This window comes from Furipterus horrens, unplaced genomic scaffold, assembly GCF_987537825.1.
Source record: "Furipterus horrens unplaced genomic scaffold, mFurHor1.1.pri manual_scaffold_13, whole genome shotgun sequence".
Lineage (NCBI taxonomy): Eukaryota > Metazoa > Chordata > Mammalia > Chiroptera > Furipteridae > Furipterus > Furipterus horrens.
The window spans coordinates 33,196,538-33,222,246 of record NW_028327183.1 but is presented as its reverse complement, the minus strand read 5'-3'; the positions used below and the strand labels follow the sequence as shown (position 1 = coordinate 33,222,246).

The window sequence follows — 25,709 nt, the reverse complement described above, 5'->3', positions numbered from 1 at the left end:
GTGGCAGAGGAACTTCAGCCTCAGAAATGAGCCAAGCTGGTGGTGCCTGTGTAGGGGCTTAACTGTTCGTTAGCCTGCCCTCATTATGGATATGTTTAAATTTTTTCCATTATAAAAACAAAATAAGCCAAGAAAAAAGTAATGAGGAGGCAGATTTGTGTATGCTGATAGGGGATGGTCTTCAAAGTAAATGGAGTAAACAGGAGTGTATATGGTATACTTCCAGCAGCATTGCAGAAAGAGGGGGCGGCTGTATATCCACTTACATGGTAGTGAGTTCACAGACTGTCTCTGGAAAGATACGTGGGAAGCAGCAGCATTATCTCAGGGGAAAAAGGCCCTGGTGACAGGGAGGGCACCACCAGCCACAGTTTGCTTTTATACTGTTTGAATTTTTAAACATGTGAATGAACTACTTAAACAAAATTTCAAAGTAAAAAAAGTTAAGTCAGGCTACTGTCAGCATTAGACTCCACAGTGTGTAAAACAGAAATGATCTCAGGAGGAAAAAGGCTTTTGGCAGTGGCTCTGGGCACACCTGTGCTTTGTGTCCACTGTCACCGTCCTCCCTGGGCTCTGCCTATCCAGGAAAGTGGCAAGGGGTGGTCTGCTTGGACTCACCTCCTTTTGTGCATGTTCTGAGAATGCTAGGCGTGTGTGTTTCCCATGAGCCTGACATCGGTTCAGGACACTGTCAAGGAAATTGTGCAATTAAATTTCTCCCTGATGTGTAATCTTACTGGATTGCGGTTTTGTGGGTTGAATGGTGTGGGGAGTTGATACGATTGTCGGTCCATTTGAGTCTCATGATGGCTTTGAACATGTTTCCTGTTGCAGTTAACTTGGAGACTGTGTGTGCTGATGATCTGCTATCAGTCCTGTTATATTTGCTTGTGAAAACAGAGATCCCTAATTGGTAATAGTTTTTGTTAAAATACTTTTTTCAAAACAACAGCACTGCACTATTGCGGTTTCAGTGTAGCTCTAGGAAACAGCACCTCTCAGGAGTTCGGGGCTGTGCCTGCCCTGCCTTCATTAGGCCGTGGGGGTTCTCATTCCACTTATAGATGGGGAAGCTGAGGCCAGAGAGCTTACAGTTCTCATTCTGGAACACAGTAGCTGAGCAGGAAGCTGTGCAGCCCCAAAGCTCATCTTCTTCCCCTAGGAGCCCACAGCTCACTTTAAAATAATCAACTTTCTAAAAATACAAAACAAAACAGCTTATTTCGGGAACATGACAAGTAGTTTTACTTATTTTCCTAATTGCACATACTCTGACTAGAAAGCAAGGGGGTAGCAGTCATTGTTCCCTGGAGCTAACCAACTCCAGTCACCCAAGCCAATAGCATTGTTTCTGCAAGTGTTAATTGTGTGCAATGATAAAACTTTTCTTTTCTTTTGTTAGGTTGGCAAATTTAAGTTTTATCAAAAACTTCAGATTTAGCAGCTCAGCAAAAGATGAACTGGGATACTGCCTGACCTCAGTTGAAGCTGCAATCGAATATATTCGGCAAGGAAGCCTCTCCATTAAACCTCTGGTAAGATCCCCTCCTGCCCCAGCCTTTCTTTGGGAAGGGGGGGTGTCCTGGCACATTTGGTAGGGTTCTGAGGTTGATGTGGGGGAGGGGATTCTTAAGCAGTCTCCTGAGAATGGGGCCTCCGCTGCTTACAGGCCCTGTGGCTGGTTAGCAACCTAGCACACTGAACACTGAGCACCTAGTTGGCTCTGAAAGTTTGTGGGTTTTCACTGGGACTTACGTTGTTAACGTCCTGCCTCATTGCTCCTTGGCATCCTCAAAAGCACATGGGCAGAGGGGGAGCTAGAAACAGTGGATTTCGATATTTTGGACATGAGAGGCAAGAATTAGATCATTGTATGCAATTTTAGGACTCAGTGGCCTTATTATTATTTTCTTGGTTGGCTGGTGAGCTTTGAATAAGGGAGACAATTTTATTTCTATGTGAATTGTAAGGATCTTAAACCAAGATGGTATTGCTGGCCTATTTCACTACATACCAACCAGCAAAACGTGACAGTACTCACAGAAATCACAAAGTTGAAATTAATAAAGTGAAGAGATTTCTATATTGCAACCAAGAGTCCCAAGGATTGAACATTTATTTGATCCTAATTTTCTACTGGTGTTAGAATCTCCCAAAATAATAAGTTAAAACATCTGGAAAAGAACATAAGCCTGTGCAGACAGGTGCCCTTTGGTAAAAGCAGTTTCTCTGAATCCATTCATCAACATGTTTATGTATTTTCCAGTCTTTCCTATCCACATGTACTTTTATAATTGAAATTATATTTTATACAGTACTATGTATTGTTTTTTCCCCAAAACAATAGTTTTATTTTTCTGATTAGAAGACTCATATTTGCTTTTGACAATATTTACTGTCTATAAAGTTATAGCGAAGAAAACAAAAGTCTCTTGTAAGCTCACTAGCTAGGGGTAGCTCTCATTAACATTTTGGCATATGTCTTTTTTCTGTGCCATACAATTGTATTTTCAACGAAAATTTGAGATTGTGCTGCATTTGTTGGCACATGGCCCTACAGCAGCGTGGTACTTGCCGAAGAACTGCCTTCTGCTCTTGTCTGGGTTTTGATTTGATCTCCCACATCTCTGCAGATGAAATTAGAGGCTGTCCAGCAGACGTGGCTGGCTGTGACTCTTGTGAAAAGTGTTTCTCATTTAGGGAAAATCGGTGACATTCTAGAATGAACATGTGTGTTCACTCCACATGCAAACGTATCTGCAGAATCAGTTGTCGCTCACGTCCATAGTAAGGGAGTAGGATTTCCTAGTTTGAAAATCATCCTGCGTGAGGTTCTAGGAGTGTGGGGTTTGGGTTTTTGTTTTTTTAATGTGATCATAGTTAAATATTTTATTTTTCTTTCAATTTTATTTTGTATTAGTTTTAGGTACATAGCATAGTGATTAGACAGTCATATGCTGTAAGTAGTGTTCCCCTCGGTATTTCCAGTACCCACCTGGCACCACACACAGTTATTATAATACTATTGATTGTATTCCCTGGGCTGTACTTTACATCCCAGTAACTTCTGTAACCACCAATTTGTACTTCTAAATCCCTTCACCTCTTTCACCCGGCCCCCAGCCCTGCTGCCCTCTGGCAACAACCAGTCTGATCTGTTTTCAGTTTTGTTTGTTTATTTCATTCTTTAGATTTCATATGTAAGTGAAATCCTATGGTACTGTGCCCAGCAATAGATGAGTGGATTAAAAAGCTATGGTACATGTATACGATGCAGTATTACTTGGCCATAAAAGAAAATGAAATCTTACCATTTGCAACATCGTGGATGTGCCTAGAGGATATTATGCTCAATGAAATAAGTCAACCTAGGAGTGTGTTGTTTCCCTGGTGCCTGCAGTGGTTTTCCATGATGGTCCTGCCCTTCTCATTCTTTCCCTCTCGTTGGTCTGAGAGCTCACCCTCTCCCTGCAGAAGAATTGCCTGGTGCTCCTTGATGGGGTCAGGAGTGCCCTTGTCACCTGGAGGGAGGTGTCCACCTCTTGAAGATGCTCCTGTCCCCTTGCTGCCTCCCTACTGTACTGTGGCCATCATGCTTTCTTATTTTCCTGTATGCAGGAAGGCCAACACTTGAAGTCCTTTGGCCAGAGTGTGAGGAGGAGGCTGACCGAACAGTATCAGTCGAATTTCCACACCTACTTTAACTTCAGAAAATATTCCAAGTGGGATTGAGAGCGTGTTTGAGGGGTGGCTCCTCTTGTGCTGGTGTGATTGGGGTCCGGCGCCTCCGTTTGTGGTTCGGCAAGTCTGTTTGTTTCTCTAAGCCTCGGCCCATCTTCCTGTGTACCCTGGGGATGATACTGTATATTTCACCCCTTTCTAGGTTGTTACAAGAATCAAATGGAATATTCTAAAGTGCCTTTTCGAGTTGTGAAGTGACACCAGTGCTTGTAGTTGCTTTTCTGATGCCCTGCGCCTACGGGTCTTTGTTTCCTGGTCCTCCGGCGCACTCTGCGTGGGTGCGCAAGGGGCTGTGTCTGACCCTGGTCCTCCGGCGCACTCTGCGTGGGTGCGCAAGGGGCTGTGTCTGACCCCCATCCTGCCTTTCTGAATGGGAGGTGGTTGGACCCATCAGATAATGGGACAAGGTGTGTGTCATCCTCATGGCTTTCTGTGAAGCCTGTCCCTTGGGTCTTAAGTGGATCAGACCTGAGAGATGCTCTTCACCTTGTTGACAGAGCAGGTGTTGTGGCTTCCTTGCCTCTTGTGGTGCCAGTGTGGGGAGTCCGTCTGTGGTATTGCCTCTGCCTTAGCTGCCGACTGCTTTCTTTTCAGGAGTGCAGCTCCCTCCAGGAATGCTTCAAGTCACCGTTATGTATTAATGTCGTTCATTTTCTGGGGAAAGAGCCCAGGAGTATCTCTAAAATCAATAAACACATCCTTGGGTGAGGATTTTTTTTAAATGGCAGGGGAGAGGGCTGTGCAGGCTAGGACAGAAATTTGAGAGGAGGAGGAGGCCGGGAAAGTCCAGGTTTCCATCTGGAGGATGGCGGTGTGTGCATGCAACATTCCACACTTCGAGATGACACATTGCACACGCACGCACAGCCCGTGTGCCGCCACTCTCCCAGATGCCCACTGGGAAACGGTCGTCAGAGTGAGACAGACAGGAAGCCCATCACCCAGCCTGATGAGGGTCAGGTGTCTGGCTCAGTGAGAGGGGGAGTGAGGCATGGCCGGCCCTGTTCTAAGGAAATGGCAAGGACTATTCCTGGGCTCCTCTCTTTTAAAGGATCTGCATTGACATTTTGTGACTGTTACTGGGTTTTTCCTGCAGGAGTCTGAGGGATTTGGTGACAGGCTGTTCCTTAAGCAGAGAATGAGCGTACTGTCTCAGATGACTTCAACTCCCACTGACTGCCTCTTTAAGGTAAGACACCAGTAAGTCTTTGTGAGAAGCCCTCCGTTTTTCAGCCTCTTGACAGAATCCACAGGTAGTCTACGTAGTTCAGCACTCAAGTTCACCTCGCGCTGAGTGGGTGGTAAGATGCTGAGGTATTACAGGTGGAATCAGAGTGTGCTCTCATCTCCACAGCCTGCGCCATGCTGTAGCTGTTCTGGTCACTTCACTGGGGGCCCTGGGCCTCCACGCAGGGAACCCTCTGCCCACCTGACCTCCTTTCAGAAAAACACAGTTTTTCTTTAGGCCAGCTCAGTGGCAGTGGCACTTTACTGGTGGCCCCTGCAGCACTGATGCCTCTTCTCGCCTCCAGAAGACCCTCTTTGCAGGCTTTTGGGGGTATACTACCTAGTGGCGTTTTGATCGTGTGGCAGCATGTGCATGCAGCTCTCCTCTCAGGTCCCCCTGGGAGGCTGTCGAGGTGCCCTGCTGGCAGTCAGCGAGGACTGGGTGGGGGCAAATCTCAAGAGGCCACGCAGAGCGCCTCCTGGGGCAATGTGCTCCTTCTCCCCAGAACATCTCACTCCTGGGGGGACACATCCAGGAACCAGAGGAGTAAGCCCTGTGGGTCTGCTTGTTGATGGGATCTCTTGCGAATTGCAGCTGTTCCCTCCCCACCAAACTGAGGCTCTAGCAGATACCAGAGCACAGGACCGAGGCTTGTTCTAGTGAGGTGTCAAAATCCAGCCTGAGATTCTTGATGTATTGCCTCCCTACTCCTGCTGCTTTGGGACTTCTGTCATATTGTTGCTTTTTAATTATGGGAAATTTCCTGCATTACAAATTACAAAAAATAAAAGAGTAGTGTAATGAACAAACTCCCAGATAGGCATCTCTCCATTTTAGTTCATCTCTACCCCACCCACTTTCCCCATCCATCCAGATTATTTTGAAACAAATCCCAGAGAGCAAATCAACTCATCATCCACATATACATAAGTGTTTCTATAAGGACACTCAAAAATTTCATGGCTCAAAAAGCAAATAATTTCTTAATATTGGTAGTACCTTTGATGTCACTTTTCAGCACATTGCTTCAGGTAACCAAAAAGAAGTGGAAAGACTTCTCAGCCAAGAAGACCAAGACAAAGATGCCGTCCAAGAGATGTGCCACCCTCTGTGCTTCTGCGATGACTGTGAGAAACTGCTCTCTGGGTGAGAGTCCTCGTGGAGGCTCAGTACGCCAGGAAGCAGGGTACTCGGGGCCTTGCTGGAACTTTTCTGCCTCTTTCCCATGGGATTTTGAATGAGGCACTTACCTTGGCTGCTCTCAGCTTTCTCTGCTGTAAAGTGGGGGCACTCACCTCTGCCTCTTTGGAGCATCAGATAGAATAAAGGTTGTAAAAGTCCTTAGCAAACTGCTGGGCTGGATACTAGGGTAGGCAGATACAGGGCCTACCCCAGCCTTGGCAAGTGGGCTTAGGATGGGAGGAATGCCAGCTTCCCCCAGTAATCTTTCTGGTCTCCCCTTAACCTCGTCAGGCTATTTTGCTGGGTGTCAAGGCCTACAGGAGTGGGGCAGCGGGGAGGGACGCTGGCACTAGATGCTCAGTTCCTCACCTTGTGAGCAGGGGCTGGATTATCTCTAAGACACCACAGGAGAGGCCTAGCTGAGATCACACCCTGAGATCTGTCTTGTGGTCCCAAGACCCTGGCATGGCCAGCCTTTCAGGAGGGAGTTTGCCATGTCATTCCTAGGGTGTCTTTTTTTTAACCTTCTCTATTTTAGGAGGCTGAATGATCCCTCAGTTGTCACTCCATTCTCCAGAGATGACAAGGGTCATACTCCACTCCATGTGGCTGCCCTCTGTGGTATGTGGTCTTAAGTTGGCCTATTGTGGTTGTCAAGGCAAAGAGGAGCCAAGGATGGCCCAGTAGGGGACTGAGGCCTGGCTGACGGGGTGCAGTGGAGTTGGGAATGTGGAAGGGGCCGCATCATGGGCCCACCCCCAGGGGCTTCACTGGAACAGAAGAATAGCAGACATTCTGCAGGCCTTCCTGTGCTGCTCTCGGGATGAAAGAGCACCTACCCATGCTCTCACTGTGTGGACCTCTAATGCTGCCCTGGGCCAGCGGTCCAGGGAGGGAAGGCTTTATAATCTGTGCTATGAAGATGAACTTAGAATTGGGGATCTCATAAGCCACTTTAAAAATAACTTCACTGTCTTTTAAAGTGCACATTCAAAGTAGAAAACACAGACTTCTCAGTATCACCTGCCATCCTCTGTCTCCCAGAGAAAGTTGTGACTTATGAGTATCCGGAATTTCCCCGTGTTTGTGTGTATGTGAATATGAAGTATATGATATTGTGGGGGTCACTGTTCTGTACTGTACTTTTTGCAGTTGGAAATTACAAGAACATTTCTCCTTGTCAGTATTTTTAAATGGCTGTACAGTATTCTTTCTTATGAACTGATGAACCATGGAATCTTCTGTGGGCCTCTAAAGTTCTTTTCTACCACCTTCTGTTGCTAATAAGTGCCTTGGAGCTGAGTCCCCTCTAAAAGCCACCCCAAAGTGCCCGGAATCTGCAGAGTCTGACTTGATGTTAGCTCTGGTTTCTCTTAAGCAGAAAAGTTCCTCCTGGCATGGCTCATGCTGGGAAATAAGAGGGTAAAATATTCTGTGGCTCCACGCTTAGGGTTTGAAAAGCCTCTTCTCTTCCTTCTCCATTGTGAAGTCCTTCTGTTCTGTAGGACAGGCATCCCTCATTGACCTCCTGGTTTCCAAAGGCGCTGTGGTGAATGCCACGGACTATCATGGGTCAACGCCACTCCATCTTGCGTGTCAGAAGGGCTATCAGAGCGTGACGGTGAGCAGGGGGGACGGTGCCACCCCATGCACATGCTCAGGTGAGCTGGCCTCTGCATTTTAACTTCAGTTGTGCTGGCTGTGCCCCTCTGTCCCACACTGACTGTGCTGTGGCTACACAGGAGGGGCTGTGAGTCTGAGGCCCCTCCACCCCGGACAAAAATGTGAGGTCTGTATTTGAAGTGTCCGGATAACCTGGGCACAGAGAGGTGGGGCTGTGACGTTTTTTCTTTAGTCTCTAAACTTTTTGTAAGGAAGGATGAGAGTGACGATATCATTTAATTATAGAATAGGTAAGTAAATTGGGAATGGAAACAAGTGGCTTCCGCCTGTGAGACTGCAGGTCAGGCTTCCTGAGGAAGCGTGCGCCTGCCCTGGTCTCGCTGCTGCTCATCCACTCTCTCCTCCCCTTTGGAAGCTGCTGCTATTGCACTACAAGGCCGGCACCGACGTGCAAGACAATAATGGCAACAACCCGCTCCACCTGGCCTGCACTTACGGCCACGAAGACGTAAGTGTGCTTGCTGCCCCTGGCTGTGTTTACCCGTTCTGGCTCAAGAAGGACTGTGACTTGCTAATGGGTTCAGTGTAGTATTTTGTGTTGATAATTATTGGAAGATTTGGTGTGTAATATGTTTAATTTAAAGTTTTTAAGTTTATTATAGATGCTGTGTTGAAATAACAAACCAGAAGCTTAATTGCCCATTATCTTATTGTAAAATTAAGTTGTTTTCATTCATTGCTGCTACCATCTGATTCTTACCTTTGTTCATATTCAGTTTTACCTTTTACTTTTTTATAGTACTATCAAGGAATTTTTATAATCTCCATTTTCACTTAATATTTAACAGTGTATGTTATTGTTCCTACTCATTCTCTCTCCCCATTCTCTTCATTGCAACATACAGGTAGATTTATAAACACACGGAGTTGTGGCTGGGTTAGGTGGGTGATGTGCAAAAACAAGGTCATCCCTACACATTCGTATGCAACTTGCTTTCCTAACTTAAGAGTACCTTATGGACATCCTCTAGGGCAGTAAATGTAGGTCTAGCCCGTTTTTTAATAGCTACAATAATCAATTCTGTCTGTGGCATCAGTGTTCCTAAGACTATCCCTTGTTCAGTGAGTTGTGACAACACCTATGAAGCGTGGTCTACCGGGGCAGCTCACTGGGGCACTCAGGTCACATTTTATTGGAGGCTAGTCATGTAAGCACCCTCTGCCTGGCATGAATCAAAATTCCAGACTCTCAGAGGAGAGCAGGTGTTCAGCACAAACCACATTGTTGTACAAACAGGTTAGGCGCAGTGAGCCCCTTGTATCAGATTGGGGACTATGGACACACTCCCAAATCCAAGCTCCCAAGGAATACTGCAGGTCAAGGGCCAACCTTGCAGTCAGGCCTTTTAAGGGATTGTCTCCGGCCTGCTATGGTAACTCCTTTCCTCATGTGGATACGTCACAATTTGTTCAACCATTTCTTATGGATGGACAGTTGAGTTCTTTTGGAAAAGCAATGTGTTCTGATCAGGTAACCTGGAACCGGCGAGTTCTAACTCTCAGTTACTGCACAGTTGCTTGGTTAGTGGAGCCTGGATTAAGCTGGGACATGTGGAATGCACAGATATTGCCCGAGGCTTGGCATGGGAGTTAATGGTGGCATCTCCCAATTTCTTTGCAGTGTGTCAAAGCTTTGGTCTACTATGATGTGCAGTTGTGCAGACTCGATATTGGCAACGAAAAAGGAGACACTCCCCTCCACATAGCTGCACGCTGGGGTTACCAAGGCATCATAGAGACATTGCTGCAAAATGGAGCATCCACAGAGATCCAGAACAGACTGAAAGAAACGCCCCTCAAGTGTGCATTAAACTCAAAGGTAGATCTTTTCTGTTTTTAATCTCAGAGAAGAAATATGACTTAAAAAGAAAAAATTGGTGTCGCCCCAGCTGGTGTAGCTCAATTGATTGGGCATTGTCCCACAACCCAAAAGGTCACCGGTTCAATTCCCAGTGAGGGCACATGCCTGGGTTGCAGGTTCATTCCCCAGTTGGGGTGCATATGAAAGGCAGCCAATAGATGTTTCTCTCAATTTCTTTCTCCCTCCTTCCCCTCCTCTATAAAGTAAAAATAAATTTAAAAGTCAGTGTCCACAGATTAGGTCTTGGCCATGCTGGACAAATTGCATTAGCGCCCAAGGGCAGAACTTGGCCCATACCCTCTCTGCTGCATTTGGAACCTGGTTGTTAATGGGTTTTATTTATTTATATTATTTTTGAGGTTTTTTTATGTGTTGTTCCAAGAGCTACTCCCAGCAGAGTTTGCCCTGGCCTCTGAGTGCTGAGCAGATACAGCAGCTGAAAACCAGACAGTAGTTCTACCTGGAAGTGGGGAAAGGGAATGGGACATGGCGGCAGGAAGGGTCAGAGCTCTGTTTTCCTGTTACTTCATCCTCAGCTCCTAAAATCCTTGTCCTATCTGGCCAATTTTGAACATCATAGGGTATTGTTTCTTTCGTAAGTGATTTGTTAATGAGCTACTCATCCTTTCCTGGGAGTAATTTCTGGGAACATGTAGTTTTTGGCAACATGTAAAAGTGCTTGCTTCATGAATGGGTGGGGAGTTGGGGGCCTAGAGAGACCAGTTCTTTGTACTGCGTCTCCCAGTGGGTTGAAGGCATGTGTTCAGAGACGCGTGTTCGGCCAGCTGGGCAGAGGAAGCACAGAGCCATGTGCAGGGAAGCCCCAGGTCGTCAGGCTGAGTGTCTAGAACATTGCTGATTCGCGACTCACATAAACGATTCCATTTTAATACAGATCCCCAGTTGGGTCTCTGCACAGGCCCTCCTCCCTGCTGCTTGATGTTTTATCAGCTTCCCCTTACAGTTTCCGACTCTTCCAGGGAGGCCTTTCAGTTTATTCATGTCATCTTTTAGGAGTAGCACAGTTTTAAAAATCACTTTATTGAGGTATTAACACATAAAAAGCTGAACATATTTAATGTACAGGCATACCTTGGAGATATTGCAAGTTCAGTTCCAGACCACTGCAAAAAAATGAGTCATAGTCTTTTTGCTGGTGGAGGGTCTTGCCTTCAATTTATAAGAAATGCAGCGTCTGTGCAGTGCAGCGAAGCAAAGCGCAATAAAATTAGGTGTGCCTGTGTACAGCTTGATGAGTTTGTGGATAAACACACACCTGTGAGACCATCACCACAATCTGTGCTATAAACATATCCATCCCTGCCCTGACTTGGGTGGCTCAGTGGTTGGGCATCATTCTACAAGGTGAAAGGTCACCAGTTTGATTCCTGGTCAGGGCACATGCCTAGGTTTCAGGCCAGGTCCCCAGTTGGGGGTGTGCGAGAGGCAACCGATGGATGTTTCTCTCACATCAATTTTTTGTTTCTCCCCCTCTCTTTCTCCCTTCCCTTCTCTCTAAAAACAAATAAAAGTAAAACCTTTTAAAATATATATATCCATCACCTTGAAAAGTTTCCCCTTGTCTTCTTTATTAGTATGTTTGTGGGTGACAAGAACACTGACGATCCACAGTAGCAGTTTTTGAAGGCGAAACCCCTGCCCCTGGCCCCAGGGGGCGCTGAGCCCAACTTCCTATGCCCTCACAGGGTCTCTGCTTTGCAGCCCCCGCAGCTGACAGGACTGGGTGGTGCGGCCCGTGGCCTGCGATGCCTTGGAGGACCTGCAGGCTCCCCTGCCCCGTGTCTTCTATCAGAGGCCCCTGCCCAAGGAGGTCTGCAGAGGGAGGGAGACAGCTGCCTGCTTGGGGCTGCTCATGGATGCCAGTGAAAAGGTCACAATTTATCCCTGTGGACAAGTAGCCCAGGGGCTGGACAGGGCAGCCTCTGAGGCCCCTTCTGTGTATGGCTTCTCGTGTTCTCTGAGCCCCTTCATGCGAAGCAGCAGCTGCTCCTTTGAGGCAGCAGGCACGATGGCACAGCGGAGGAAGCTCAGACGTAATCAGTGTGATCCTGAGCTGGTGCCCACCCAGTCCAGGCCCCCGTTTCTCTGTCTCTCCATGGGCATGGCTGAGCTGCCTGACCTTCCAGGAGATGGGCAATCACTGGGGTGTTACGGATGATGGTGCTTTTGTGACGCATCTCATTGAGTACTTTGCTTGTCCCCTTGGTTCTCCTAGATTCTGTCTATAATGGAAGCCCACCATCCGTCCTTTGAAAGGAGGCAACAGGCTTCAGAGGTAAGTGACCGGGGCTGTACTCCCTGGCCCATTTATGACCAGTGCATCCTCTCTCACCCTCACCTATCTCTTCTCTTGTCGGGCTCCCTTGCTGCAGGTCCCTGTGCTGCCCCCTCAGCGTTCCATGGACTCCACCAGCCAGGGATCTTCCACCTCCAGCTTATCCTCTGTGTCTGCCACCTCCAGACAAGAGGAGCCCAAGAAGGACTACAGAGAGGTGAGGCCCCCAGATGGGAGGGCAAGAGGAGGGCAGCGTGGCCCTGTGTTATGGCGCTCGTTAAATGGCCAGGGCCTGACGTGGGCCACCCAGTCGGCCTCCTCGCCATCACTGCGACGGCCTCGGCGGCGGCAGTGGAATCAGTGCCTGGAGAGAAGCCCAAGCCACTCACCCTGCTTGCCCTTTATGGTCTGCTCTCTCTGCGGCTCTTTGCTTTGTGAACAGTGTGTGTGTGGGGGAGAGAGAGAGAGAGAGAGAGAGAGAGAATGAGAATCCTTAGAAAAGTATAAGTCATCTATAGATCCACTGATGTAAAATCATTTTACTAAGTACATTTTCTCTGCCCTTACCTCCCACTCCATGAGCACCCCTGTTAAACTGAAGTGGGTCCTTCCTGACTTCTTGTAAAAAAATGTATGTAGACATGTATATGCACTCATACACTGAGTTTTGTAAAAGCTGATTTATAGCCTGGGTTTTTTTTCTCCATTTAGTCTGTCTTAGCACTTGTCGCCAGCCCACAGAACAGACCTTTGCATGGTGTGCCACAGCTCCTCTGCTCACTCTCCTGAGGAGGGGACCCTCACTGACTCTGCCTAAGACCCCTCTTCCTGTGTCACTCCCAAGCCCTGACTTGCTCTTGGTGGGCTCAGCAAGCTTAGCTTGATGCAAAAGCACAGCAAAGAAGATCAGGAGACATGCTCCGGATCCTAACAGAGACCTGAGATCATTCTTGGGAGGGGTATCCGCCTTGTGTGCCTCAGCTACCAGATAATGAGAGCTGAATATATGCAGTTCCAAAAGGTGGCTGGCCTCCTAGGGAGGGCTTGTGCTTCAAGGTGGCTGTCATCTCACTTTGCCACATAAATAGCAGTGTCATTTTATATACCTTGAATGGGTTCGGTGCACACTGGCACCCTCCTAGGATGTCCTTGTCTGAGCAGTATTAAGGACATCTTTGAAAGATACTGAATCCAAGCTCTAGTTGGGATGGCTCAATTGGTCGGAGCATCATCCCATACACCAAAAGGCTGGGGATTTGATTCCTGGTCAGGGCACATAGCTAGGTTGCAGGTTCAATCCCTGGTCAGGGTGCATATCAGAAGCAACCAGTCAATGTTTCTCTCTCCTCCCACCTTTCTTCTCTCTCTAAAATCAATAATCACATTTAAAAAAATTTTTTAAGAAATACTGAATCAACACTCCATAAATCAAGACACAAATGAGCCGCGACTGGTGTGGCTCAGTGGTTGGAGCATCATCCTGCAAACCGAAAGGTTGCTGGTTGATTCCCAGTCAGGGCACAGGCCTGAGTTGTAGGCCAGATCCCTTGTTGGGGTGCACGAGAGGCAACTGATTGATGTTATGTCACACTGATGTTTCTCTCCCTCTTTTTCTCCCTTCTCTCCCCTCTTCTCTAAAAATAAATAAATAAAATCTTTTTTTTAAAGACAAATGACAGCTACTAGGCTTTCAGAACATTGTTTTTATTTTTATTTTTTATTTATTGATTTTAGAGAGAGAGGAAGGGTGAGGGGGGATTGATTTGTTGTTCCACTTATTTATGCACTCATTGGTTGCTTCTTGTGTGTGCCCTGACTCACGACCTTGGCATATTGGGATAACACTAACCAACTGAGCTACCTGACTGGGATTTATTGTTTTTATTATTATTTTATTAAAAGTATTTTTATAACATTCTTTTTCCTTTTATTAAGGTAGAAAAACTTTTAAGAGCAGTTGCTGATGGAGATCTAGAAATGGTGAGTTTATAAAAGTTCATTTTTAAAAGCTTGTCCTCAGCTTAAAACTGCCATACTTGTGTTCTTGTCTCGGTAACAGCAGTGTGACGTTTCCGCCACAAGTAATGAGACAAGTGGACAGAAAGCAGCACAGTGGGCATGTCCCTGCCCCTTAGGGATTCACATGGGAGGGGGGTGAGATGCAAGGTCACAGCATGTCGAGGTCACAGAGTGTGGGCTCAAAGCCTGGCCCACTGGCCAGGAGCAGGGTGAGCAGACAGGGTTGTGGGCAAGGAGGAGGTGGGGGCAGCAAGGGCAGAGCGCAAGAGGGTGTTTGCACGGCCCTGCAAAAGTTGTGGACAGCGGGAAGCTGGGGCCAGGAGCCTGGGGTCTGAGGCTCGGGGCTCCAAGGAGTCATAAGCAGGTGTCTGGATGCCATGGTGCTGACTGATCTGGGCTGCACCTGTTGAGGACATCCTGGCAGGAGGGAAGGTGTCTGTCTTAACCCTCAGTGTCAGGGGACAGGGAACATCTGTGATGAGACCACTGGAGAGCGGAGGCCCTCTCCATGAGATTCCCACAGGCAGTTTCCCTGGCTTGCCTGTAGTTCCCTGAAGGGATGGGTTTCGTCCTCCACTTTAGAAGAAGGAGTCAATTAGGTGCTCAGCAAATTAGGAGCTTACAGGAGAGCTTTACCATGATGTGTATTTCAAGAGTGCTTTTCGCTGATGGCTGAAGGTTTGAAGTGGTAGACAGAAAGTGCTGGGGTCTGATTCTAACACCTCAGATGGCAAGAACCTGAGCATGGTGACTGGAGTGCTAGCCTTTGCCAGAGGCAGCTGCTAATCCGTGGGGCTGACGCGGTGTCTGCATCTGGCTGGTGTTGCACTGTTCCTCTCCTGAGTACAGCCCAGGAGAACCCAGTGTTCTTTCAGGGAAACAAAGGAGGATACTGTCAGACACCCCGAGAGTCACGGTGTGAGCCAGGGCCATAGCCTCTGTGGAGGAGAGAGTACCACTGTCCCTGTCGTGACATATCTGCTCTTCTTCCTTCTGTGGGAGGGTGAGGGGGCTGAGGTCATGTGAAGGGGGCTGGCAGAGACACACTGCCCAGTGCCCTGGGGACCCATCCAAACCAATTTACTGATGGGAGGGCTTCCTACCCCCTGCCTGGGCCCACCTGCCCCTCTTCCTGTTCCCTTTGCCCTTGGTCTCTCTCAGCTAGCCTAGCCAGTGAGGCCTCTGAGTCAAGGCCTCGGTGTTTCCACCCTGACCAGCGTCTGTTGTCTGGGACATGCAGGGATCTGGAGAAGAGAGGCTTGGGATCAAAGAGGGGTCGCTGGAACCCTTTGACAGTCCTTGCAGGCATGTGCTGACTTCCTCAGGGCTTAGAACCATGCCTAGCTATGTATTTAGATTGTTTGTTTTCTCAAATTTAATATCCCAGAAACTAGTCTTCACTGTTTGGGGGTCTTTTCAGTGCTCCCACCTGTGGGCTAGTGCATGCTAATGGAAAGGACAGTGGCATGGAGTTACAGCCACCACTTCCAGGTTGTGTGGCCCTGAACAAGTGGTTGACCTCTTGGAGTGAGTTTCCTCCCAGGGGACAAGGGCGGGGCTGGTTTTTGAAAGTGTACAGCTATGTAGAGGAGAGCGTGCTTTCGAAATGCTCCAGGCCCGGGGTGTGAAGCAACACCACCCTGGCCCTTTCTTAAGGTAGAGGAGGAGAACCACTAACACAAGCTACAGAAATGGTAGCTTAAGCTCTCTGTATCACCATGGAAAGGATTTAGAAAGGCTTGATTATGTGGGCGCCCTGGAGTCTTTGTGAGCAGCAGCTGTCGTTTTTTAATTATTTCAATGGTTAAAGAAATATAGGCCCTGAGAAATAGAGCGAGCGAGCGGGAGGGATGTAGGAGGGAGAGAGAGATCGATTAAGGTACTGCAGCTTGTAAAGGAGTAGAGGATGAGTTTTGAGTTCCTATTTCTCTTTACTATGCAACCCAGGTGCGTTACCTTTTGGAGTGGACAGAGGAGGACATGGATGACATGGACGATGCTGTCAGTGCTACAGATCTCGAATTTTGTCACCCCCTGTGCCAATGCCCAAAATGTGCTCCAGCTCAAAAGGTTTGGCTTTGCTTCTGTTGAGGGAGGTGGTGCTAGGAGGGAAATCGTTTTCCCCCCTTGGAAAAGCTGTCTGTTTCTCAGCCAGCTCATTTCTGAGTGGCTGGTGTTGGGTACTCCTGGGATGTGGTGGGGCTTATTAGCTCAGCGTGGAGAGAAGCTGACGCTAGTACAGGACCTGCTCACTGAACAGGAGGTCAGTGAGCAGGGACATCCACATGTGCCTACTGTTTCGCCTGCCCTCTGGGTCCCTGAGTCACAGGCAGGAGTTACAAAGAGACATGCCCAAGGGTCTCCGTGCATGTGGCTGCATTCCCCTAGGGAGGCTGCACTCAAGTTTCATTGCCACTGCCTTTGCCCGGGTTGCTATGTCTTCTGTGGCAGACAGGTCCCCTGCACCACCCAGTTTCCCTAGCAGCAACAGCTTGCAGAACCACAGAGCAGTGTTACAGCTAGGATATTGACATGGTTACTAAAGTCCACCCACCTTATTCAGATATCCCCAGTTCTACCTGTGCTCATGTGTGTGTGTGTGTGTGTGTGTGTGTACGTGTAGTTCTGTCCAGTTTTATCACATATGTAGTGTTGTGTATCCACCACCACATTCACGGTACACAGCAGTTCACTCACCACAGGAAGAATCACTCACATTTTGTAACCACACCCACCTCTCTATGCCCCCACCCCACCGTCCACTGTTCTCCATTTCTAAAGTGTTATGTAAATCTAATCAAACGCATAGAACCTTTGGAACTGGCTCTGTTCACGAGCATCATTCCAAGTTGCTGCATGTAGCTAACAGTTTATTCCTTTATTGTTCAGCAACACTCCATGGTACGCACGTGCCCCTGCTGTTTTAACCATTCACGTGTTGAAGGATATGGGGGTTGTTTCTGGATATGGGATATTACATATAAAGCTGATATGTACATTTGTGTACAGGGTTTTGTGAGAACATAACAGTTTCATTGCTCTAAGGTAAATGCCCAAGAATGCAATTGCTGACTCATGGTAATTACATGGTAATTCTCTGGTTAGTTCTGTAAGGAACTGACAAACTTCCAGAGTGGTTGTACCATTTTACATTCCCAGCAGTGATGTATGAGCGGTCCAGTTTCTCCCTCCTCACCTATGTTTGGTGTGGTCACTATTTTTTATTTTAGCCATTCCTGCATTTCCTAATGGGTGATGACATCGCACCTCTTCTTATGTGTTCGCGATGTGTATGTGTTCTTTGATGAAATACCTGTTCATTTCCTTTGCCCACTTTTTTAGGGTTTTTATTTTTTTTTCTTTACTATTGAGTTATAGGAGTTCTGTATATAGTCTAGATTCCAGCTCTTTGTCAGATTCATGGTTTGCAAATATTTTATTTTGGTCTGTAGTTTGCCTGTAGCTTCTTCACGTGGGTTTTCACAGAACCAGTTTTTAATTTAGAAGTCCAGTTTATCAATTTTTCCTTTTATAAATTCTGCTTTTGTGAGAACTTCTTGCTTAGCTCTAGATTCTGAAAATTTTCTCCTGTTTTGTTTTGTTTTTTTCCTAAAAGTTTTATAATTTAAGTTCTTAGTGCAGCTTGGGTTCAGTTTTGTACAGGGTGTGAAATTTAGGTTGCAGTTTATGTCCACTTGCTCCAGCACCATTTGTTGAAAGGCCAGCCTTTCTCTACTGACTTGCTTTTTGGACCTCAGCTGACTATGTGTGGTGTGGGTCTATTTCTGAGCTCTCTATTCTGTTCCACTGAGCTGTGTGTCTCTTCCCCCCACCAGTGCCACCCTGTCTTGATTGTTGCAGCTAGGAAGTAAGCCTTAATATTGGGTAGAATGATTCTTCCTAATTTATTCTTCTTAGCCAGGATCGTTTTAGCTATTTTACAGCCTGTGGCTTTCCTATAAATTTTAGAATAAGCCTGTATATTACTACACAAAACCTTGTTAAAATTTGATAGAAGTTGCATTAAAACTGTAGACGAATTTGGAGAGAAATAACATCTTTACTAGGTTGAGTCTTTATGGAGATGGCATATCTCTCAAGTGTTTAGGTTTAGGCCTTCTTCGATTTCTTCATCAACATTTTGTGATTTTCAGTATACAGGTCCTGGCCATGTTTTGTTTTGTTTTCCTAATATTTTAAATTTATTTTTAGAGAGAGGGGAAGGGAGAGAGAAAGAGAGGGAGAGAAGCGTCAATGTGTGGTTACATCTTGTGCACTCCCAACTGGGGAACTGGCCCACAACTCAGGCATGTGCCCTGACTGGGAATCAAACCAGTGACCCTTTGGTTCATAGGCCAGTGCTCAATCCACTGAGCCGCATCAGCCAGGGCTGTCCATGTTTTGTTAAATGTGTACCTAAGTATTTCATTTTCTTCTGAGCAGTTGTAAATACCACTGTATACATAGTATGCACTTGTGTGCTAGCTCTCTAACTTAATATGAGTTCCATACTAAGAAATCAATTTGACTTTACAAAATAAATATAATGGTGTTATCCTTTGAATTGCAAAATTATACTACCTTAACTTAAAAGCTTCACTGTGGGTTTCTCTAACCTAAGAATACTGAAATGACTATATTTTTCATTCATGTGTAGCTTTTTGGCTGCAGGGTGATGTGTGTACTGGTCTGTGCAACTCTTGTTCTGTTCCCATGCTGCTGGATATGTACAGTCCAAAAACTGACTCCGTAGGTGGGTGGCTATGAAAAACATAGGATTAAAAGGGCAGATGTTGTTTTATTTTTTTTATTTTTTATTTTTTTGTGTTTTATTGATAATAATATTACATTTGTGCCAATTTCCCTTCCCTCTGCTCCCCTCCACCCGGTGGCCCCCCTCCCTCCAGTTGTCCCCCCCTTTTAGATCATGTCCATTAGTTGTGCATACAGTTCTTCACAACCTCTCTCTGTCTATTCCATTCCCTCCTACCATAATCCTTAATTCCTATATCATCTCCCTCCCTCTCCCCATTCCCCCTCCCTGTTGACCTCCCCCCAATATGTTCCCCGTACCTATAGTTCTTTTTCCACTCTCGTTGCCTGTTTAGTTTTGCCTTTGTTTCAATTCCCTAGCTTCTGTTGTTTCTTGTGATGCAGTTTTCATTTTAGATTTCATTGTCTTGATCCTCCTTTTTCTAAACCAGTCCCTTTAACATCTCATATAACAGTGGTTTGGATCTAATGAACTCTTTCAGTTTTATTTTGTCCTGGAAACACTTTCTCTGTCCTTCTATTCTGAATGACAATTTCGCTGGATAGAGTATTCGTGGTTGTAGGTTTTGGATTTTCATTACTTTGAATATTTCTTGCCAGTCCCTTCTTGCCTGCAGGGTCTCCCTTGAGAAGTCAGCTGATAGTCTAATTGGGACCCCTTTGTACATAATTCTTTTCTTCTCTCTTGCTGCTTTGATTATAATGTGTCTTGGAGTGGTTCTCCCTGGGTCCAGTTTTTTTGGAACTCTCTGTGCTTCCTGGACCTGTAAGTCTATTTCCTTCCCCAAGTCTGGGAAGTTCTCCTTTATTATATTTTCACTCAATTTTTCAAGTTCTAGATCATCTTCCTCACTCTCTGGCAAACCAATGATTCTTATGTTGGGCCTTTTATAGCTGTCCCAGAGGTTTCTGATCCTCTCATCGTTGCTTCCCATTTCCTCTCTCTGCATTGGTTGACTGCTTGTTCCTTCTCCATATTCCGGTTTGTTGAAATGAACTCTGGATTTTATTTCCTCACCATCTGTCTCGTATGTGGTTTTGTTCCTTTCGTTATGAGTGTTTTTCGCTTCTTTCTCATCTTTTTCCAGATCTTTTGTGAATTCTGTAAGCCACCTGATAACAATGGCCCAGAACTGAGCCTCTGACAGGTTTCTTATCTGTTCATCTGTCAGGTTCTCCATCTGTTGCCTGGTGAGCTGTGCCACCGGGACTTCTATAGTTGTCTGCCTCATTTTGACAGAAGCGTTTTGTTTTCTTGGGCCGCCTGTAGGGGGCAGTGCCTGTGTACTCGTCACAAGCCAGCGACCGGCGCCTGTCCGCGACCTATTTCGCAGCCCTGTGGCGCTTTCTTTGGGGGCGGGGGTCCAAGATGGATTCACACAGTTATTCCGCTAGGAGACCGGGATCCGTCCTCCCGCCCCCCTGGGCCTCACCGTTCAAGGCGATGCGGTGGCTGCTTTCCCCAGCGTTGGGGTCGCGAGCTGCCGGGGGTTCGACTGCAGCCGGGGTTGTTCTCCCTGCCGCTGTCCCAGGTGCGACCGCAAACAGCACCGCCCCCTTTCGCTTGTCCTACCTGCCCAAAGAGCGCCGCTGGTTTATAACTTCATATGTTGGGCTTCCGTGTAGTTTTATTTTCTGGAATTTCTAGTTATCCTTTGTTTTGAAGTAGTTGTATTCCTCTCTAGTTGTAGAGGGAGACCTAGCGCATCCGTCTAAGCCTCCATCTTGGCCGGAAGTCCAGATGTTGTTTTAAAAGATATGATGGGACATAACAAAGCCCCCAGATGCAGTCAGTGAGTGCGCGCAGCTAGAGGCAGTTACTGTATCTCTCTGTTGTTCTTTTCTTGTTTTTCTACACTGTTCTTTCCCACCTCAGTTCATTCATTGGACAATAACAAGAAGCTTAAAACACATTATAATATCTGTTGAATTTATTAGATAAAGTCTGATGTTCCCTGCATTTTAAAAAACTTTTCTTCTTTCTATAATATCTCAAAGAGACACAAAACTAAATTGCTTCATGTCTGTGATTAAATTAAAACTTTCCCCAACCCCATTCTCGGGTGTATTTAGTTTTTTTTAAAAAAGGCTTTATTGAAGTATATGAAGTATGTGAATTCACATACAATAAAGTACAGCAGATCCTCAAAAAAATGTCATTTCAATATAACACTGATGAAGTGCTGTAGGAACTTAACTCTTCTTTATATCAATTAGCCGACAGTAGAATTGGTTTTGTTATATGTCATTTTGCTTAGCATCGCAGAACCTAGCATCGGATGTTAAGTGAGCACTTACTATATATCCATGTGAAGTATTCAGTTTGGTGAGTTCCTACAGATGTGATACCCATGAAGCCATCACCACAGTCAAAATAGAGGGCATTCACATCGCCTCCGAGAATGTCCTTGTGTTGCTGTGCAGCCAGCTCTTCCCTTCCTTCCTCCCTTCCTCCCTGTCCCAGGCACAGACAGTTCGTCAGGTATGGGGATTGCAAACATAACCACTGATCTGCTCTGCATCTTTACAGGCTCATTGGCATTTTCTAGAATTGTCTGTGAATGGAACTGTACAGTACACACTCTTTTGAGTTTGGCTTTCTTTACTCAGCAGAATGTTCTTGAGATCCATGTTGCATCAGTAGCTCATTTCTTTTTATTGTTGGATAGCATTTTGTTGAATACACTGTAATTTGTTTATCTAATCACCTGTTGATGGACATTTGAGTAGTTTCCTGTTTTTGGCTTTGTGAATAATTTGTGTACATCTTTGTATAAATATGTTTACTTGGTAAATACCTAGGAGTGTAATTGCTGGGTCATACACTTAACTTTATAAGAAACAGTGAGCTTTCCAGAGTGACTGTAGCCTTTTTCCATTCCAGCCAGCAGTGTGTGAGAGTCCTAGTTGCCCCACATCCTGTTAGCACGTGGTATTTTGACGTTTTAACTTTAGTCAGCATCCTGGTAAGAGTGCAGTGGCATTTTTTTGTTGTGTTCTCATCACCAACCTAAGTTGTTTTGCTTTTTTGAGATATAATTTACATACAGTAAAATTCACCCTTTAAATTTAGCTTAGTTTTTTAAGTGATGACATTTATAATCATCGGAAAGTGAGCTAGATAACCAAAGTTTTAATCCTTGATCAGTCACAGAGAACATTGACAGATTAATTCCATTATGAAAATGTATGATTCAACATCACAAATTGTTTCTTTTTAGTTACATGGTTTATAAGTCAGTTATTTTACCCTTTTAATTACTGATTGGTTATTCTATATCACATGATTGATTTTAAAACCAGTGTGAATAATAAGGTAGTTCCATTTCAAAAATGAAGGTGAATTATGGAGATAAGATGCAAACAATTTTATGAGGTTTGACAAATGAAATCAAGGTCTCATAACCACCAGTAGCACAGTGAAGATACAGAATATCTCTATCACCCCAAAATAGTCCCTTCTGCCCCTTTGTAGTTATCCCCAACTCCCACCCCGCCCCAATAATCATTGATCTGTTTTCTGACTCTTTGTTGTTTTGTTTTGTTTTAGATTTTAGTTATTTATTTTTAGAGAGAGGGAAGGTAGGGAGAAAGACAGGGAGAGAAACATCAAGGGTGTGGTTGCCTCTCCCATGCCCCCAGCTGGGGACCTGACCCACAACCCAGGCATGTGCCCTGACTGGGAATCAAACCAGTGACCCTTTGGTTTGAGGCCAGCAGTCAAACCACTGAGCCACACTAGCCAGGCATTACCCTTAGGTTTGTCATTCCTGATTTTGATTTGCATTTCCCTGAGAATTAAAGAATTATTTTACGGTTATGGACCATTGACCAGCCATTCACCTGTCTTCTTTTGTAAAAAGTGTTTTCAAAATCTTTGCCAATTTTTTTTTAAGTTAGATATTTAAAAATTAAAAATAAAAGTGGGTTGTGTTATTGAGTTGTAAGAGGTATTTTTAAAATTCTGGTTGGTACAAGTCCTTTGTCAGATATACATATTGCAAATATTTTCTACCATTCAATGACTTGGCTTCTTTTCTTTTCTTTTTTGAGAATTTTTTCTTTTATTTCTTTTTATTTTTTTAAAGTATATTTTATTGATTATGTTGTTACAGTTGTCCCAATTTCTTTCCCCTTTGCTCCCCTCTGCCCAGCACCTCACTTCTCTCCAGCAATCCCACCCCCCTTAGTTCAGTCCATGGGTCATGCATATAAGTTCTTTGGCTTCAACCTTTCCTATATTATTCTTAACATCCCCCTGTCTATTTCGTACCAACCAATTGTGCTTCTTAATCCCTGCACCATTTCCCCATTTCTGCCCCTTCTCCCTCCCAGCTGATAACCCTCCAAATGATCCCCACACCTGTGATTCTGTTCCTGTTCCTGTTCCAGCTGTCTGCTTAGTTTGTTTTAGCTTCTATTTTTTTTGATTCAGTTGTTGATAGTTGTGAGTCTGCTGTCATTTTAATGTTGATAGTTTTGATCTTCTTTTACTTAAATAAGTCCCTTTAACATTTCATATAATAATGGCTTGGTGATGATGAACTCCTTTAGCTTTACCTTTTCTGGGAAGCACTTCATCTGCCCTTCCATTCTAAATGATAGCTTTGCTGGATAGAGTAATCTAGGTTGTAGGTCCTTGCTTTTCATCACATTGAATACTTCTTGCCAGTCCCTTCTTGCCTACAAAGTTTCTTTTGAGAAATCAGTCAAGTCTTATAGGCACCCCTTTGTAGGTAACTCTGCTTTTCTCTTGCTGCTTTTAAGATTCTCTCATTATCTTTCACCTTTGGCATTTTAATTATGACGTGTCTTGGTGTGGTCCTCTTTGAGTCTAGCTTCTTTGGGACTATCTGTGCTTCCTGGTCTCGTATGTCTATTTCCTTTGCCAAATTTGGGAAGTTTACCTTCATTATTTTTTCACATAAGCTTTCTATTTCTTGCTCTTCCTCTTCTTCTTCTGGCACCCCTATGATTCGGATGTTGGCACGTTTAAAGTTGTCCCAGAGGTTCCTAAGCCTCTCCTCATTTTAAAAAATTCTTGTTTCCTCATTCTGTACTGGTTGACTATTTTTTTCTTCCTTATGTCTCAAATTGTTGATTTGAACCCCGGTTTCCTTCCCTTCACCATTGGTTTTGTGTGGATTTCCCTTTGTTTCATTTAACGTAGTCTTCACTTCTTCCCTTATGCATTTGCCATACTTAAGCATATCTGTCAAGTCTGTGAGCATCTTTATCACCAGTGTTTTGAAATCTGCGTCTGTTAGGTTGACTTATCTCCTCACCTAGTTCTCCCACTGGAACCTTGATCCATTCCCCCTTTTGGGTCATACCTTTCTGTCTCCTCATCTTGACAGGCTTCTGTGTTTGTTTGCTTCTGTGTCTTAGGTGGGGCTGTCGCAGCTGTTACGTTGTAAGGGGCAGAGCCTTAGATATTCATCAGTACAGGGTGACCTTTTCACCATGTTGTGGCTCTGTGAGTTGGGGAAGGGTCTGAGAGGGAAAAATGCTGCTTGCTCAGCACTCGCCTCTTTTCCAGAAACTTCTCCCACTTTCATACGGGCCTAGTGCCTCTCTAGGTGTCGCCCTGGCCGTCGTTCCCAGAGTGGGTGGGTTTGCAGATGTTCTAGAACTCTGCTGTGAGACTGGCAGTTTCTTACTCCTCCCCAACCCCCACTGGTTTGCACAGTCAGAAACAATGTGGCTTGATTTTCTCCGGTGCTAGGACCGTGAGCTGCGTGGTCTGGCCTGCTGCTGGGAGCACTCCCTAGGTGTCCCTTCTGACTTTTTAAGTGACTGTGCTTTCTGCCAGCCTGCCACTGCCACCACTGCTGCTGCCACCACACCGCATCCTCTCTGCCCCGGCTCCGCCCCTCCTGCCTGTCTGGATGAATATTTCTTCTTTATATCTTTGTTGGACTTCCTTGCAGCTCGATTTTCTGGAACTTCTGGTTGTCTCTAGTTTTGAGGTAGTTTTATTTGTTTTTAGTTGTGGAGGGAGACACAGTGTATCTGTCTAGGCCTCCAGCTTGGCCGGGAGTGAGAATTTTTTGAGTTTATTTGAGCCGAATTGACACCATAAGTCAGGATCTCAAATATTCCTACCTTTTGATTTTCTCTTTCTTTCTTTCTTTTATTATTATTATTGTTTTTGGTTAATATTATTTATTTTCTCAGAAGGTAATTTTTCATAGTTTATTAATATAATAAAATATTTCAGAAAAATGAGCAATTTACTATTTATGGATATTGCCATTCTTCAAGAAATTATGGGAGTTAGCTTAATCAGGTTCAGTAAATTTCAAAGTTAAGCTCAGGGAAAAATGATGCTGATTTATTTGTGACGTTTTCTTCCCTGTAGCCTAATATAGCTCAATACATCAAACACATCTCCAGAGACACAGTATGTTTTAAAGCTCTCAGTCTTGGGCTCTGGAGTTGACCTAGGGTTTGAATATTAGATCCCCCATTACAAGATGTTTGACTTTGAACATGTAACTTAACATATCAGATCTCAGTTTCTTTATCTTCTGTGAGCTCCAGTAAGCATTTAAAGGGCTCTTAAATTATATTTTACATAGCATTTTTGTAACAAGAGAGTTTTCAAGTTGTCTATTCCATAAAATTGCCACAATCAAATGATCTCTGGCTCTGTTTGGTCTGTTCATCCATATGAATGTATTGCCTGTAACTTTTTAGTCTGATGAAATCAACCTTCACAGGGACAAATCTATCTGAATTTGGACTGATGTTCTTACAGTGTTCTACAGGATCAGCACAGACCTTGTAACCTCCTCTGAGCACGCACAGGACTGTAATGTCACAGTATCTTACATCTTTTATAACATCCTTAGCCAGCCACTCAGTTCTGTCCACAATGATGCCATGAGGTATGAGGACATATTCCACATCTCCAGAACAGT

At 45.2% G+C, this 25,709-nt stretch overlaps 1 protein-coding gene across 4 annotated transcripts in view; it reads left to right on the top strand.

Moving 5' to 3' along the window:
* Positions 1–25,709, top strand: part of ANKRD27 (ankyrin repeat domain 27) — a 52,919-nt gene that overhangs the window by 20,570 nt on the left and 6,640 nt on the right. For all 4 annotated transcript variants that reach the window (XM_090261095.1, XM_090261097.1, XM_090261098.1 and 1 more), the window contains exons 11-22: positions 838–916; positions 1,406–1,538; positions 4,841–4,933; positions 5,991–6,118; positions 6,693–6,775; positions 7,660–7,775; positions 8,193–8,285; positions 9,459–9,656; positions 11,935–11,994; positions 12,092–12,211; positions 13,930–13,974; positions 15,961–16,083. In XM_090261095.1, the coding sequence (XP_090117221.1) occupies positions 838–916; positions 1,406–1,538; positions 4,841–4,933; positions 5,991–6,118; positions 6,693–6,775; positions 7,660–7,775; positions 8,193–8,285; positions 9,459–9,656; positions 11,935–11,994; positions 12,092–12,211; positions 13,930–13,974; positions 15,961–16,083 (1,271 nt within the window). The remainder of the gene's footprint in view (positions 1–837; positions 917–1,405; positions 1,539–4,840; positions 4,934–5,990; positions 6,119–6,692; positions 6,776–7,659; positions 7,776–8,192; positions 8,286–9,458; positions 9,657–11,934; positions 11,995–12,091; positions 12,212–13,929; positions 13,975–15,960; positions 16,084–25,709) is intronic.